At 46.0% G+C, this 15,813-nt stretch overlaps 1 protein-coding gene across 1 annotated transcript in view; it reads left to right on the plus strand.

The window, feature by feature from the left end:
• The window catches only part of CACNA2D3 (calcium voltage-gated channel auxiliary subunit alpha2delta 3), a 1,017,883-nt gene that overhangs the window by 890,110 nt on the left and 111,960 nt on the right, over nt 1-15,813 (plus strand). Inside the window, exon 30 of the mRNA XM_066596541.1 lies at nt 3,415-3,459. Coding sequence (XP_066452638.1) covers nt 3,415-3,459 — 45 coding nt within the window. The remainder of the gene's footprint in view (nt 1-3,414; nt 3,460-15,813) is intronic.

Here is a 15,813-nt window from a genome sequence, read left to right on the forward strand (position 1 = left end):
ATTTTGCAGGGATCAGGTGCACATTTGCACTCCTATGGTGCCTTTGGTGTGCAACTGTGCTTAAAAATACAGGGTTTTTTTCTTTGCCAAAGGAAAAGTGTGAATAAACCCATTGAAAACAATGGGTTTTATTCTCTGCGCAATGCGCACGCAAACATGCTCGTGCAAAGCTGACCTAAGGTTTTATAAAAATGTTTGTTGGAGTTTTCTTTTTCCGGGTTTCTTTCCATGGGCGTGTATTTGTCCTCTTATCATGGCCGGATAACATGACGAAACGAATTGTAATTGATTTCAGTGGTTTAATTTTCACTATCAGGATTCTCACCCATTAATTGTACGGCTGAGAAAATATAGGACTTGCCCTATCTTTCCCACTACATGTGGGTAACATCGAGTAGGACCCATCTTCCCACTTTGTTTTCAAACTCCTGTTCATAGTAACATAGTATGTTAGGCTGAAGAGAGACAATGTCCATCTAGCTCAGCATGTTTCCACCCCACCCCACCTTTTTGATCCAGAGGAAGGCAAAAAGAAAACCAGTGAGGCTGAAGCCAATTAGCCTATTTGGGGGGAAACTACCTTCCCAACTCCATATGGCAGTCAGAGTAATCCTTGGATGAACGTTTAAAAGTTCCTATCTGACTCGGATCAGTAACCCTGCTGGTTGTTTAATGTCTATATCCTGTAATATCATAGCACTCTAAAAAGACATCTAGTCCCCTCTTAAACTCCTCTAGGAATTTTGCCATCATCACCTCCTCAGGCAGAGAGTTCCACAGTCTCACTGCTCTTACAGCTCTGTAGCGGCAAGCGTAGTTGCGCATACATAGTAACATAGTTTGTAAGACCGAATAAAGACAGTGTCCATCTAGTTCAGCCTGTTCATCCTCCTGTCTTGTTGATCCAGAGGAAGACAAAAAAAAACCCAAGAGCAAAAGCCAATTAGCCCTTTTGGGGGAAAAATTCCTTCCCGACTCCCTAATGGCAATCAGACTGTTCTCTGGATCAACCCCTAATAGTTCCTACCTTCCTGTATACCCAGATTAACAGTTAACCTAAGATTTATATCCTGTAATATCCTTCCGCTCCAAAAAGACATCAAGTCCCCTTTTAAACTCCTCTATGAATTTTGCCATCACCATATCCTCAGGCAGAGAGTTCCACAGTCTCACTGCTCTTACAGTAAAGAACCCCTTTCTATACGGCTTGTGAGACTGCCCTTAGGGCAAAATCACATGAGCATGTCTTTCTCCCCTTATACAGCCGTGATTATCATGGCCGTATAACAGGGTAAAACGGAACCACTGATCTCAATAGGAAATTAGTGCTTTGTTTTCACTGCGGGGATTTCTCGGCATGATTTGTACGGCCAAAAAAATATAGGACCTGGCCTAACTTCCCTGCAGGTACTGAAAACATTGTGCGGGGAAGATCAGGCAGCCGCTATCTTCCAGCCTCTCGCGCTCTCTCATTCAGGTGCAGCTACGCTCCTTGCCGCTGAACGTTGTTGTGCCTACGCTCGTCTAAATAAGCCCTTATGCTGTGGATTTTTCACCGTGATTTTCCGCTTCTCAAATGAGTAAAAAAAAATCTTTTTGTAACACATGGAGATGTTTGTGTAGATACGTGCCACATGGGAAATTCTGTACTGTGTGTACTATTATAGTGAAATCAAATGGATGGAAATTAAAGTGGAAAAGCCAAATTAAATGATATAACAATTACATTGAATATGTTCCCCTTATCAATGTAATGTATCCCTACAAAGTCCAATACCAAAATCAGTAGATGGAAGGCACTGGTATTGATCTCCTATACCGTCTTCATTTTCAGATCTGCAGTACTGTGGGGATGATGCTTCAGATTTCACGGAGTAAGGGAAGTGTCTGAGTTTTTGCTTGACCAATGAAAGGGGTCTTCCAGGTGTTAGTAAAATTGCACAGAGGGCAGGAAATGTGAACAATTAACAACCTAAGCTATATCCACCACTCTGATCCCCAATTGGTCCAGCACCTTTGCTCCCATCCTTAGCGCCAGTCTTTATTTAGCGGTGAAGTGTCCGTATATACACGTGGCCTGGTTTAGCCAAACTATCTTGAAATGTCACCCCCAAAAACCCCAGTCACCACATTAGTAACTAATAAAAAAACATTTAATCCAAGCTAGGTACAGTGTACTTATTCTCCTTAGATTTTCGTCTTCTAATACGTTACATGGCAAGACGCCTTTTCTCCTGTGCAATGCAAGGTCAAAGTCCAGAAAAAATAGTATTGTAAACAAGACCAGTTGCCATGCATTTTAAGCTGAACCGATCTACATATTCATGAGTATCTGGTCAACTTCTAGGGGCTGTTTATTTGTTTATTGGAGGAAATGAACTGAGGAGGTTGTAAAAGTGGAAGCCAAAAAGTCCACAATGTTATAACTAATATTCGTCGTATTTCTTACATAGATATTTCAAGCTGTGGGTGACTTCCAAGCATCTGTGATCTCGTTTAAACATATGAGGGGTCTGGTTAGTCTGGTTATTTTGACATGGGAAAATATCCTATTACTAATGCAAAAATAGAACGCTCATCAAACATACTTTTCAGTATCATGCTACTTAAATTGACCGCACTCAGTGACCTCTAACCTGACTGCAGTCAATGGTGGACATACGATCATTCTCATGATTACATTTGGAATATGGAGCAATATTGAAGAGTAGAACTCAATCGTTGGTCTTCCAATATTGATTGCTGTTATAGAGGCATCATCTTAAACCTTTGTGCATGAAAAATCAATGCACATTTACCTTACTAAGTCCCAGAAGTAAAAAAAGATGCACTTACCTGCTTTTTGCATTGAGTTTTCCTTATGATGCATTTAGAAGGCATCATGTCTGGTTCTCAGGTTCTATTACCTTTATGTTTCTGTCTGGGGACATTCCCAGCACTGATCAGCTGGTCTCTGTCATGAATGTGCCCAAGCTCATCTCCACCTCACCTCCCCCCTTTCTGAGGTTGTGTAGCATAAACACACCCACTCAATACTACATAGCTATCTCTCTGTCTATTTCATTGTTTGTCTGAGTAGCTACTGGTTGGTTTCCCTTCACAGCTGATAAGAGCAGAGAACTCATTGGGAGTGAATTAAAGCCCTCTGTAATAGTAGCTTTCTCTGCTTTCCGTCATCAAATCTGCAGTGCCTTAGAAAATAATTCAAACATTGAAATAAAACAATCAGAAATTTTTAATGAAAACCAATTACAAAAAGTCTTCATTTCCAAAAACACATTGGTTAAAAGAAAAAAAGAGCACACAGGCGTACATATCCTAAACATTAAGGCTTGAAGGCTATCATTTGTTTTCTTATATGTGCAATATTTGGAACTTGATACAAAATATGATCCCATTTTATTGTCATTTCAGTGTGCATCTCTGGATGGGAAGTGTTCAAGGACTTGCGATGATGATGTAAGTACGCTGAAATGATTATTTGTTGTTTTTGAATGAGAGATGTCAACTCTTACCTTTCCGGAAATTCCTTAATTTCTTACTCAGTGCATTACTGAGACATGTTAGGAAAACCTTTGACAGGCTGCAATTCACATGATAACCACTAGTGGACATGAATTTAAACTCAACATTAATCTCCCAAAAGAGTATTGCAAAATCTTGTTTTTGTTTCAAAGCTGATCATCTCTGCATTAGAGGCAGCATTTCTGGAGTATAATGTGATGGGTTTAGATACAGCTGTTAAGCTCAATGCTAAATGTGGTTATAATATTCAGATACCAGTCTACACTGTGATAGCTGTCCCAGCGATAATTGCTCCGGCACTTTCACACGAGAGCAATTATCGCTTAGTGAATAGAGGCAGAGAGAGCTGGACATCACTCTGGTAACCCACCTCCTTTCAAAGTAAACAGGCTGTTGTTCATAGAAGAAGGGGTAGGCAAATCAGCAGTGGGATACGGGACGAGGCCATATGGCCCCAGGCACCCCTGTCCTATGGGCCCCATATTTGCCTAAATTGGCAGCATGCCACTGCTTAAGGCATCTCTGCAGGAAAAACAATCACTCATGCAAATGCACCTATGGTAAATAATGGGTTATTTAAATGCGCGAGTTTTATGCGTTACGCAATTCCACAAAACTTGCTCGCTATGCTCACCTGTGTAAATGCGACCTAAGTATGATAGTCATTAAAATATGGACCATGAATCCATGAATCTGGGGATACACAGATTTTGGAATACTTAAGTCTTGTTATTTACTTTGAAGATTTGGTGTTTTTCTGGTTAAAGGGGATTTCAAGTGAAAAAAATATATGATAAGGATTGCTCAGTAAGATGTAAAAACATTAAAAAAGCCTTTCTCACCATACTAGATCTTCTACCATTCCTGTTTCGACAGTCACTGGTCCCCCACTATTGTCCACTTCCTGCTGTAGCAATGTGACCACAGCCAATCACTGGCCTAGTGTAGTGGCCCAGAGCTATAGGCCACTTCAAAAAGTCTTTCATGTTTGACATGTGCATTTGTGTTGTCAGCAAGTCCTGTGTGCAAGTGTATGTGATGCCCCTTTGCATCACTTAAAGTGTTAACTGTCTGGTATGTGAGATGTCTGGAAATGTATTGTTTTGTGTGATGAGTTGGTGGTCACCTGACCATGATTCATATTAATGTTTGCAGAATGTGAGTAGAGACTAGAGTCGAGTCTGGAGTCTGGTCTACATCATTTGGCAAGAAGGTCACCTCTTGGTCTAGTCTAGCCTGAAGCAATCTGAGAGCCAGGACGTTTGGAATATCTGTTGATGTGTCTTTGAAGCGCTGCCCACAGCATTCCCCTGTACTGTGGAAGTAAGAATGGAGGAAGCCGAAAGGTATCCCCTGTCTCCCTTGGATACCTCTTATCCCAGGAGACCGCGGGGTAGCTGCAAGCCCCTGTGAGAGAGAAGATGTTCCACAGAGTTGAATGTCTTCTGTCTTTGCTGCAATCGTGAGTGTGAACAGGGAAAGAGAGAGTGAGAGTGAGTGAGAGAGTGAGAGAGAGAGTGAGAGAAAGAGAGAGAGAAAAGTGGAAATTCGTGTCTGGGAGTGGGACCCTGTAGATAACTTTGACTGTGGAATATTTTCCCGTGAATTCCGTGTATGCCTCCCTGCCCTCTCATGTGGAGCGGCGTAAGTTGTACTCAGCTACCAAACTTGTCATGCAATTATTGAACTGTTAGTAAATGGGTCTCACTGACCGTTCCCAGCGTGACTCTTAAATAGACTTCTCCATGTGTGTGGATTCTTCATTAACCATTGGTCGCATTCACCGCAGAGGAAGGAACGGTGACGTCACCAGTGACAACCCCCAGAGAAAGAACCAAGGTTAACCAGCTGCTGGTTACCCCCTGTGTAAATAGCCTGCTTTTGGCCCCATTGGACATGTCCCTGGCTACCATCCGGGTGGTAGACAGTAGCGCCACTATGACAAGGCCTACAATTCATCCCCTTTCTCCTAGGCTAGGACCTGCTCCTCGGACTCTTCACTGGCAATTGTCTGCTGCTGTTACACGTCCCTGAGTCAGGACCTCATTGCTGCAGTAGAAAATAAAAAGCAGTTAGACAATTGCCAGCATTGTGGAGCAACAGGGAATGAGGTGAGGGGAGTATGCCTTTCTTATGTTTTTTACACTCTATTGACCAATTTTGAGAATAATTTTTTGGGGGCAAACCATTCCACCCCTTCTCTGTGTATGTTCACAGAAGTGTTCAACAAGCTCCACACAAGCAAAAAAAGAGGTCACTACACACAAGTAGCCTCTGAGAGCCTTTTTGTAGGCCAAGCGTTGGAACAACTTTTAGGGCCTCAGGTGGCAAGACTGTTCATCTAATCACACCACAACTCTAATCATTTTCATATCTGCCTGAGATGTAACTGCATGCCAGGTTTTGCAGCAAAGCGACAACTTCTTCTAGGTGCTGGATTTTTTTATGACAATGCGAGTATTATAGCTGTATACACCATTATGTGCATTAACTTTACAACACATACTTTTCTTTTCTTTTTTGCACAAGTACTTGCAGAGACTTTAGCGTACCATAATGTACAGCTTGACTTCTTCACAAGTGATTTGTGAGGCAGTGACAATGTTGCACAACTCGTGATACATTGGCCCCAAGGAGCTTGAAGAATGCAGCAAGTGAAGCATCTGTCCTTAATTATTCCATTCAGAATTACAAAGCAAATACTTGACTGCTAATAAAATAACCCCAGTTCATAACTACTTCATCCCTTTGATGTCATCTAATGAGCAGATTGGAAAGATTGTAGTCACTTCAGACACTTTTTTACTTTTAACTTAACTCTTTAACCATTCTTTAAATATATTTTATTTGCCTGATGCAAAAGCTTTAAGCTATTCCCAAAAAGGTTTGGTTATCCATTATATGGAATAACCCAGATTACATTTCACCTATCACATACTGTAGGTGGAATACTAAGCTTGCACAAAAGAGCTTGACAAATTAGAGCTTATTGGTGCAAATGGTCAAATTGAAATGCATTATGTAATCCTTTTTACATAATTGCCACCTTGGGACATTTCTGGAAAAGGGTTAGGCTGGGGCTATGCAGTGACTTTTAAGGCCCATTTAGACACAATGAATTATCAACATCTTTTGAGCGGTAATCATTGTGTGCATTTACATGGCAAGATGATCGCTCAAAATTCGCTTAAACGGCACTTTGAGTGGCAGTTTTGAGCATTCACTTTGCAAAAGTGTGTAAATGAAGGCTTCCGCCATATGCAGAAGACCACTATCTTCTGCATACAGCTGTTGAATTCTCGGAGAGCTCAGCTGGTATACAGCTGAGCGCTCCGAGCGTGGTATGCAGAACACAGCTGGAGCGCTGTCTTCTGCATACTCCTACTGTGTTCACGGAGCGCTCAGCTGGTATACGGCTGAGCATTCCAAGTAGAGTATTAAGAACACAGCTGGAGCACTGTCTTCTGCATACTTCTGCTGTGTTGTCCCAGCAGGGTACTAGCTGAAACAATAGTATCAACGGTATCCGACTGAGAACTCAGCGTTCAGCCCTGATAAGGCTCATCATTCTCTTTCAGCATGCGGAAAGACAGCGATGAGTGAATTGTTAACGAAAACTGCACGATGTCAGTACAGTTAGACCCAACAATTCTCACTCAAAAGACGGCTTTGAGCGATTTTTGAGCGAGAATCGTTGGGTCTAAATGGGCCTTTAGTCACCAGCCATTTCAGATAAAATCATGGCACTCCAACTTTGTAAGAGGGGTGGCTTCTGCTTACTGTCATTATAATTAATGCTTATTACAGTTTTAGACTGTTAATGTGCTATTGCTGTAAAAGTATTACGCGATGTAAGTGGGAGACTGGCTTTCACAAGATCAATAGGGGGGAGAGGTGATATATAGAGCTGTGCTGTAGTGAGCCTCAGAGTGATGCAGCGTTTGGAGACTATAGGCAGAGGAAGATGTTCCCTCTATCTACTGCCTACGTTAGGCAGACTGGCCCAGTTCTGAGAGGTCTATTGACCGGCAGCTGTGAGGAGAACAGCTGGAAAGCCTGCTATAGTTTCCCAGTCTACGTTAACCCAAAGCTGAGCTGGACAAGTCAAAGTCTGGTAGTCTGGGAAACGAAAGCCAGTTTGACATCAATTGTCCCCCAACACCACAATTGAGAGACTAATGACTGCGTGGTGAGCCGGTAGAATAAAAGAGTTTGGTTATCATGTAGTGATCTCCACCTCATTACTATAGCAACATACATAGTTACATAGTATGTTAAGCTGATAGGAGACAATGTCCATCTAGTTCAGCCTGTTTCCACCCCCTTTGTTGGTCCAGAGGAAGGCAAAAAATAACCCAATGAGGCAGAAGTCAATATAGCCCATTTGGGGGAAAAAATTCCTTCCCGGCTCTATAACAGCAGTCAGAAAAATCCTTGGATCAATGTCTAAGTTCTACCTGACTCCAAGACCCAGATCAACAACCCTGCTGGTTGTTTAATGTCTATATCCTGTAATATTATAGTGCTCTAGAAAGGTATCTAGTCCCCACTTAAACTCTTTATCGATTTTGCCATCATCACATCCTCAGGCAGAGAGTTCCACAGTCTCACCGCTCTTACAGTAAAGAACCCCCTTCTGTGTTGGTGATGGAACCTTCTTTCCCCTAACCATAGAGGATGTCCTCTTGTTACTGTCGTAGTCCTGGGTATAAACAGATCATGGGAGAGATCCCTGTAATGTATACTGGTGTACTGTAATGTATTGATACATAGTTATTTGGTCGCCCCTTAATTGTCTTTTTTTCCAGGGTGAATAATCCAAATTTTGATAGCCTCTCTGGGTATTCCAGTCCCCTCATTCCGTTTATTAATTTAGTTGGCCTTCTTTGAACCCCCTTAAGCACTGCAACATCCTTCCTGAGAATCGGTGTCCAGAACTGTACACAGTATTCCATGTGAGGCCTGACAAGTGCCTTATATAGTGGAAGAATAATGTTCTCATCCTTTGCCCCTATGCCTCTTTTAATGCACCCCAAGACTTTATTTGCTTTTGCAGCAGCTGACTGGCATTGGTTGCTCCAGTTAAGTATACAGTCAACTAGTACTCCCAGGTCTTTTTCTATATCATTTTTTCCCTAGCAGTACCCCATTTAGTGTATATTGGTGACATCTGTTTCTCCTGCCCATGTGTATAACCTTACATTTATCAACATTGAACTTCATTTGCCATTTTTCTGCCCAAGCCCCCAGCTTATCTAGGTCCATTTGTAGCAGCACATTGTCCTCCTTTGTATTAATTATCTTGTATAATTTGTCTGCAAATATTGATATTTTGCTGTGCAGTCCCTCTGTCAGGTCATTGATAAATATATTGAATAGAATGGGGCCTAATACTGAACCCTGTGCTACCCCACTAGCAATGGTGGCCCAATCAGAGTAGAAACCATTTATTACCACCCTCTGCTTTCTATCTCTGAGCCAGTTCTTTACCCAGCTACACACGTTTTTGCCCAGACCGAGCTGTCTCATTTTATATATTAACTAGAGATGAGCGAACGTACTCGTCCGAGCTTGATATTCGTGCGAATATTAGGGTGTTCGGGATGCTCGTTACTCGTAACGAGTACCACACGGTGTTCCGGTTACTTTCAGTTTCCTCTCTGAGACGTTAGCGCGCTTTTCTGGCCAATTGAAAGACAGGGAAGGCATTACAACTTCCCCCTGTGACGTTCAAGCCCTATACCACCCCCCTGCTGTGAGTGGCTGGGGCGATCAGATGTCACCCGAGTATAAAAGTCGGCCCCTCCCGCGGCTCGCCTCAGATGTCTTGTGAGTTAGCTGAGGGAAAGTGCTGTTGGTGCTGGAGCTGCTATAGGGAGAGTGTTAGGAGTTAGTGTAGGCTTCAAGAACCCCAACGGTCCTTCTCAGGGCCACATCTATCCGTGTGCAGTACTGTGGAGGGTGCTGTTAGCAGTGTTGCACAAATTTTTTTTTTCAAAATCGGCAGTCTGCAGAGCATTGCGCCTTGCAGTAATAGTCCAGGGATAGAAGTGGTGGTTAGGCAGGGAGAGTGTTAGTGAGTGTAGGCTTCAAGAACCCCAACGGTCCTTCTTAGGGCCACATCTATCTGTGTGCAGTACTGTGCAGGCTGCTGTTAGCAGTGTTGCATATTTTTTTCTTTTCAAAATCGGCTGTCTGCAGAGCATTGCGCCTTGCAGTAATACTACAGGGAGAGAATTGTGTAGGCAGGGCCAGAAGACATATATTATTGATTGAATATAGTCAGTGGGCCCTCTGTTTCCAAAAAAGGGAAAAATTGTATTTGTCCTGCAGTCTTGCGCCAATTTATTTCCTGCCTGGGAAAAGTAACCGCTGTGCTGCACTTCATATAACTGCATTTCTGTGCAACACATATCTTATCTGATTGAATATAGTCAGTGGGCCCTCCGTTTCCCAAAAAGGGAAACATTCTATTTGTCCTGCAGGCTTGCGCCAATTTATTTGCTGCCTGTGAAAAGTAACCGCTGTGCTGCACTTCATATAACTGCATTTCTGTGCAACACATATCTTATCTGATTGAATATAGTCAGTGGGCCCTCCGTTTCCCAAAAAGGGAAACATTCTATTTGTCCTGCAGGCTTGCGCCAATTTATTTGCTGCCTGGGAAAAGTAACCGCTGTGCTGCACTTCATATAACTGCATTTCTGTGCAACACATATCTTATCTGATTGAATATAGTCAGTGGGCCCTCCGTTTCCCAAAAAGGGAAACATTCAACTTGTCCTGCAGGCTTGCGCCAATTTATTTGCTGCCTGTGAAAAGTAACCGCTGTGCTGCACTTCATATAACTGCATTTCTGTGCAACACATATCTTATCTGATTGAATATAGTCAGTGGGCCCTCCGTTTCCCAAAAAGGGAAACATTCTATTTGTCCTGCAGGCTTGCGCCAATTTATTCGCTGCCTGGGAAAAGTAACCGCTGTGCTGCACTTCATATAACTGCATTTCTGTGCAACACATATCTTATCTGATTGAATATAGTCAGTGGGCCTTTTCTTTTTTAAAAAAAGGGAAACATTCTATGTGCCCTGCCTCTGTCAGTCCTCAGCGTTCTGTGTACGTGTGTGGTGGGTGGAGATAGTAAACAAATCATACGCAGCCAGCTACGTTTAACAGCAGGCTTGCGCCAATTTATTTCCTGCCTGGGAAATCAAATCACTGGTAATACACCATGCTGAGGGGTAGGGGTAGGCCTATAGGACGTGGACGCGGGCGAGGACGCGGAGGCCCAAGTCAGGGTGTGGGCACAGGCCGAGCCAGTGCGGTGGCCAGGGGTAGAGGCAGGGCCAGACCGAATAATCCACCAACTGTTTCCCAAAGCGCCCCCTCGCGCCATGCCACCCTGCACAGGTCAAGGTGCTCTACGGTGTGGCAGTTTTTCACAGAGACGCCTGACGACCGACGAACAGTGGTGTGCAACCTTTGTCGCGCCAAGATCAGCTGGGGAGGCACCACCAACAGCATGCGCAGGCATATGATGGCCAAGCACCCCACAAGGTGGGACGATGCCCGTTCACCGCCTCCGGTTTGCACCACTGCCTCTCCCCCTGTGCCCCAACCTGCCACTGAGATCCAACCCCCCTCGGAGGACACAGGCACTACTGTCTCCTGGCCTGCACCCACACCCTCACCTCCGCTGTCCTCGGCCCCATCCAGCAATGTCTCTCAGCGTAGCGTCCAGACGTCGCTAGCGCCACAGTTTGAGCGCAAGCGCAAGTACGACGCCACGCACCCGCACGCTCAAGCGTTAAACGTGCACATTGCAAAATTGATCAGCCTAGAGATGCTGCCGTATAGGCTTGTGGAAATGGAGGCTTTCAAAAGCATGATGGCGGCGGCCCCGCACTACTCGGTTCCCAGTCGCCACTACTTTTCCCGATGTGCCGTCCCAGGCCTGCACGACCACGTCTCCCGCAACATTGTACGCGCCCTCACCAACGCGGTTACTGCCAAGGTCCACTTAACAACAGACACGTGGACAAGCGCAGGCGGGCAGGGCCACTAAATCTCCCTGACGGCACATTGGGTGAATTTAGTGGAGGCTGGGACAGAGTCAGAGCCTGGGACCGCTCACGTCCTACCCACCCCCCGAATTGCGTGCCCCAGCTCGGTGGTGGTATCTGCGGGGGTGTATGCTTCCTCCACTAAACCACCCTCCTCCTCCTCCTACGCAACCTCTGTCTCGCAATCAAGATGTGTCAGCAGCAGCACGTCGCCAGCAGTCGGTGTCACGCGGCGTGGCAGCACAGCGGTGGGCAAGCGTCAGCAGGCCGTGCTGAAACTACTCAGCTTAGGAGAGAAGAGGCACACGGCCCACGAACTGCTGCAGGGTCTGACAGAGCAGACCGACCGCTGGCTTGCGCCGCTGAGCCTCCAACCGGGCATGGTCGTGTGTGACAACGGCCGTAACCTGGTGGCGGCTCTGCAGCTCGGCAGCCTCACGCACGTGCCATGCCTGGCCCATGTGTTTAATTTGGTGGTTCAGCGCTTTCTGAAAAGCTACCCCCACTTGTCATACCTGCTCGGAAAGGTGCGCCGGATCTGCGCACATTTCCGCAAATCACACACGCGCGCTGCCACCCTGCGGACCCTGCAACATCGGTTTAATCTGCCAGTGCACCGACTGCTGTGCGACGTGCCCACACAGTGGAACTCTACGCTCCACATGTTGGCCAGACTCTATGAGCAGCGTAGAGCTATAGTGAAATACCAACTCCAACTTGCGCGGCGCAGTGGGAGTCAGCCTCCTCAATTATTTACAGAAGAGTGGGCCTGGTTGGCAGCCATCTGCCAGGTCCTTGGAAAATTTGAGGAGTCTACCCAGGTGGTGAGCGGTGATGCTGCAATCATTAGCGTCACCATTCCTCTGCTATGCATCTTGAGAAGTTCCCTGCAAAGCATAAAGGCAGACGCTTTGCGCTCGGAAACAGAGCCGGGGGAAGACAGTATGTCGCTGGATAGTCAGAGCACCCTCCTGTCTATATCTCAGCGCGTTCAGGAAGAGGAGGAGGAGCATGAGGAGGATGAGGAGGAGGGGGAAGAGACAGCTTGGCCCACTGCTGACGGTACCCATGCTGCTTGCCTGTCATCCTTTCAGCGTGTATGGCCTGAGGAGGAGGAAGAGGAGGAGGAGGATCCTGAAAGTGATCTTCCTAGTGAAGACAGCCATGTGTTGCGTACAGGTACCCTGGCACACATGGCTGACTTCATGTTAGGATGCCTTTCTCGTGACCCTCGCGTTACACGCATTCTGGCCACTACGGATTACTGGGTGTACACACTGCTCGATCCACGGTATAAGGAGAGCCTTTGCACTCTCATTCCCGAAGAGGAAAGGGGTTTGAGAATGATGCTATACCACAGGGCGCTGGTGGACAAACTGATGGTAAACTTCCCATCCGACAGCGCTAGTGGCCGAAGGCGCAGTTCCGAGGGCCAGGTAGCAGGGGAGGCGCAGAGATCAGGCAGCATGTACAGCGCAGGCAGGGGAACATTCTCCAAGGCCTTTGCCAGCTTTATGGCTCCCCAGCAAGACTGTGTCACCGCTCCCCAGTCAAGGCTGAGTCGGCGGGAGCACTGTAAAAGGATGGTGAGGGAGTACGTAGCCGATTGCACGACCGTCCTCCGTGACGCCTCTGCCACCTAAAACTACTGGGTGTCGAAGCTGGACACGTGGCCTGAACTCGCGCTGTATGCCCTGGAGGTGCTTGCTTGTCCTGCGGCTAGCGTCTTGTCAGAGAGTGTGTTTAGTGTGGCTGGGGGAATCATCACGGATAAGCGTACCCACCTGTCAACCGACAGTGCCGACAGGCTTACACTCATCAAGATGAACAAAGCCTGGATTTCCCCAGACTTCTCTTCTCCACCAGCGGACAGCAGTGATACCTAAGCAATACGTAGGCTGCACCCGTGGATGGAAGCATCGTTCTCTCTCACCACCCAAAACGGGGACATTTCTGCTTCATCAATCTGTGTATAATATTCCTCCTCCTCCTCCTCCTGCTCCTCCTCCTGAAACCTCACGTAATTACGCCGAACGGGCAATTTTTCTTAGGGCCACAAGGCTCACTCATATAATTTTTCTAAACAGTTTTTTATACGTTTCAATGCTCTTAAAAGCGTTGAAACTTTAACTTGAACCAATTTTTCGTTAAACTGGGCTGCCTCCAGGCCTAGTTACCACTTAAGCCACATTAACCAAAGCGATTAATGGGTTTCACCTGCCCTCTTGGTTGGCCATGGCCAATTTTTTGGATGTACATTAGTACTGTTGATACAGCAATTTTTGTGGGCCCTCGCCTACAGTGTAATCAAATGAATTTTTAGCCCACCTGCATTACAGCTGACGTTACATCCGCTGTGTTGGGCAATGCAATGGGATATATTTATGTACCGCCAGTGGCTTCCTGGCACCCACCCATGCTGTGGGTCCACAGAGAATTATAAATGCATCTGTTTCCACTTCTAAAGAACCCCAGTCAGACTGGGGCATGCAGTGTGGGCCGAAGCCCACCTGCATTAAGCACGACATTACTACCTCAGCTGTGTTGGGCAATGCAATGGGATATTTTTATGTACCGCCGGTGGGTTCCAGGGAGCCACCCATGCTGTGGGTCCACAGGGAATTATAAATGCATCTGTTTCCACATCTAAAGAACCCCAGTCTTACTGGGGCATGCAGTGTGGGCCGAAGCCCACCTGCATTAAGCACGACATTACTACCTCAGCTGTGTTGGGCAATGCAATGGGATATTTTTATGTACCGCCGGTGGGTTCCAGGGAGCCACCCATGCTGTCGGTCCACAGGGACTTCACAATAGGGAGTTGTACCTGCCTGTGTCTATGAATTAAAAACCGCGGTCTGACTGGGGCATGTAGACACCTTGACAGAATGAATAGTGTGTGGCACATAGGTTCCCCATTGCTATGCCCACGTGTGCAGCTCCTGATGGCGGTGGCACAGGATTATATTTCTCATTGCTTCTGTACAGCATTGTGGGCTATCGCCCCGCCCCTTTTAAAGAGGGTCGCTGCCTAGCCGTGCCAACCCTCTGCAGTGTGTGCCTGCTTTTCCTCTGGCAGACGCACTTATAAATAGACATGAGTGTGGCGTGGCATGAGGGCAGCTGAAGGCTGGGCAGGGACAGTTTGGTGTGCGCTGTGGACACTGGGTCGTGGGGGGGTGGTTGGTCAGCATGTAACCCAGGAGAAGTGGCAGCGGAGTGTCATGCAGACAGTGATTGTGCTTTGTTGGAGGTAGTGTGGTGCTTAGCTAAGGTATGCATTGCTAATGAGGGCTTTTCAGAAGTAAAAGTTGTTGGGGGGGGGCCCACTCTTGCCGCCATTGTGGCTTAATAATGGGACCTGTGAACTTGAGATGCAGCCCAACATGTAGCCCCTCGCCTGCCCTATCCGTTGCTGTGTCGTTCCCATCACTTTCTTGAATTGCCCAGATTTTCACACATGAAAACCTTAGCGAGCATCGGTGAAATACAAAAATGCTCGGGTCGCCCATTGACTTCAATGGGGTTCGTTACTCGAAACGAACCCTCGAGCATCGCGAAAATTTCGTTCCGAGTAACGAGCACCCGAGCATTTTGGTGCTCGCTCATCTCTAATATTAACCTATTATTGGCACGGTATCAAATGCTGTAGAGAAATCCAGATGTACAAGATCAATAGACTCTCCCAGGTCCAGCCTAGAACTTACTTCATTGTAGAAGTTGATCAAATTGGTCTGACATGATCGACACCTTATGAACCTATGCTGATGAGGAGTTATTCCATTGTTTTCCTTCAGGTATTCTACGATGGCATCTCTCAGAAACCCCTTCAATATTTTTCCAATTATTGAAGTGAGACTTACCGGCCTGTAGTTACCAGGTTCTCTTTTAGACCCCTTTTTGTATATTGGAAACACATTAGTAATATGCTAACCCAGTGGTACAACACCGGTCTCAATAGAGTCCTTAAATATAAGAAATAGTGGTCTGTCTCTCATGTCACTTAATTCCCGTAGAACCCTGGCTGTATTCTATCTGGGCACAGCGATTTGTTAATTTTAATCCTTTTAACCAGCTCTGCACTTCCTCCTGCATTAGGCAAGTGATATTTAGCGGGGGTTCGTTTTATCATTCTTGCATCTCGTGTGACATTTCTTTTCTTTTGTGAATACACTTGAGAAAAAACTATTTAATAGATGCGCCTTCCCCCAAACATATATTTGT

This window comes from Eleutherodactylus coqui, chromosome 3 (genome assembly GCF_035609145.1).
Source record: "Eleutherodactylus coqui strain aEleCoq1 chromosome 3, aEleCoq1.hap1, whole genome shotgun sequence".
In the NCBI taxonomy this organism is placed as follows: domain Eukaryota; kingdom Metazoa; phylum Chordata; class Amphibia; order Anura; family Eleutherodactylidae; genus Eleutherodactylus; species Eleutherodactylus coqui.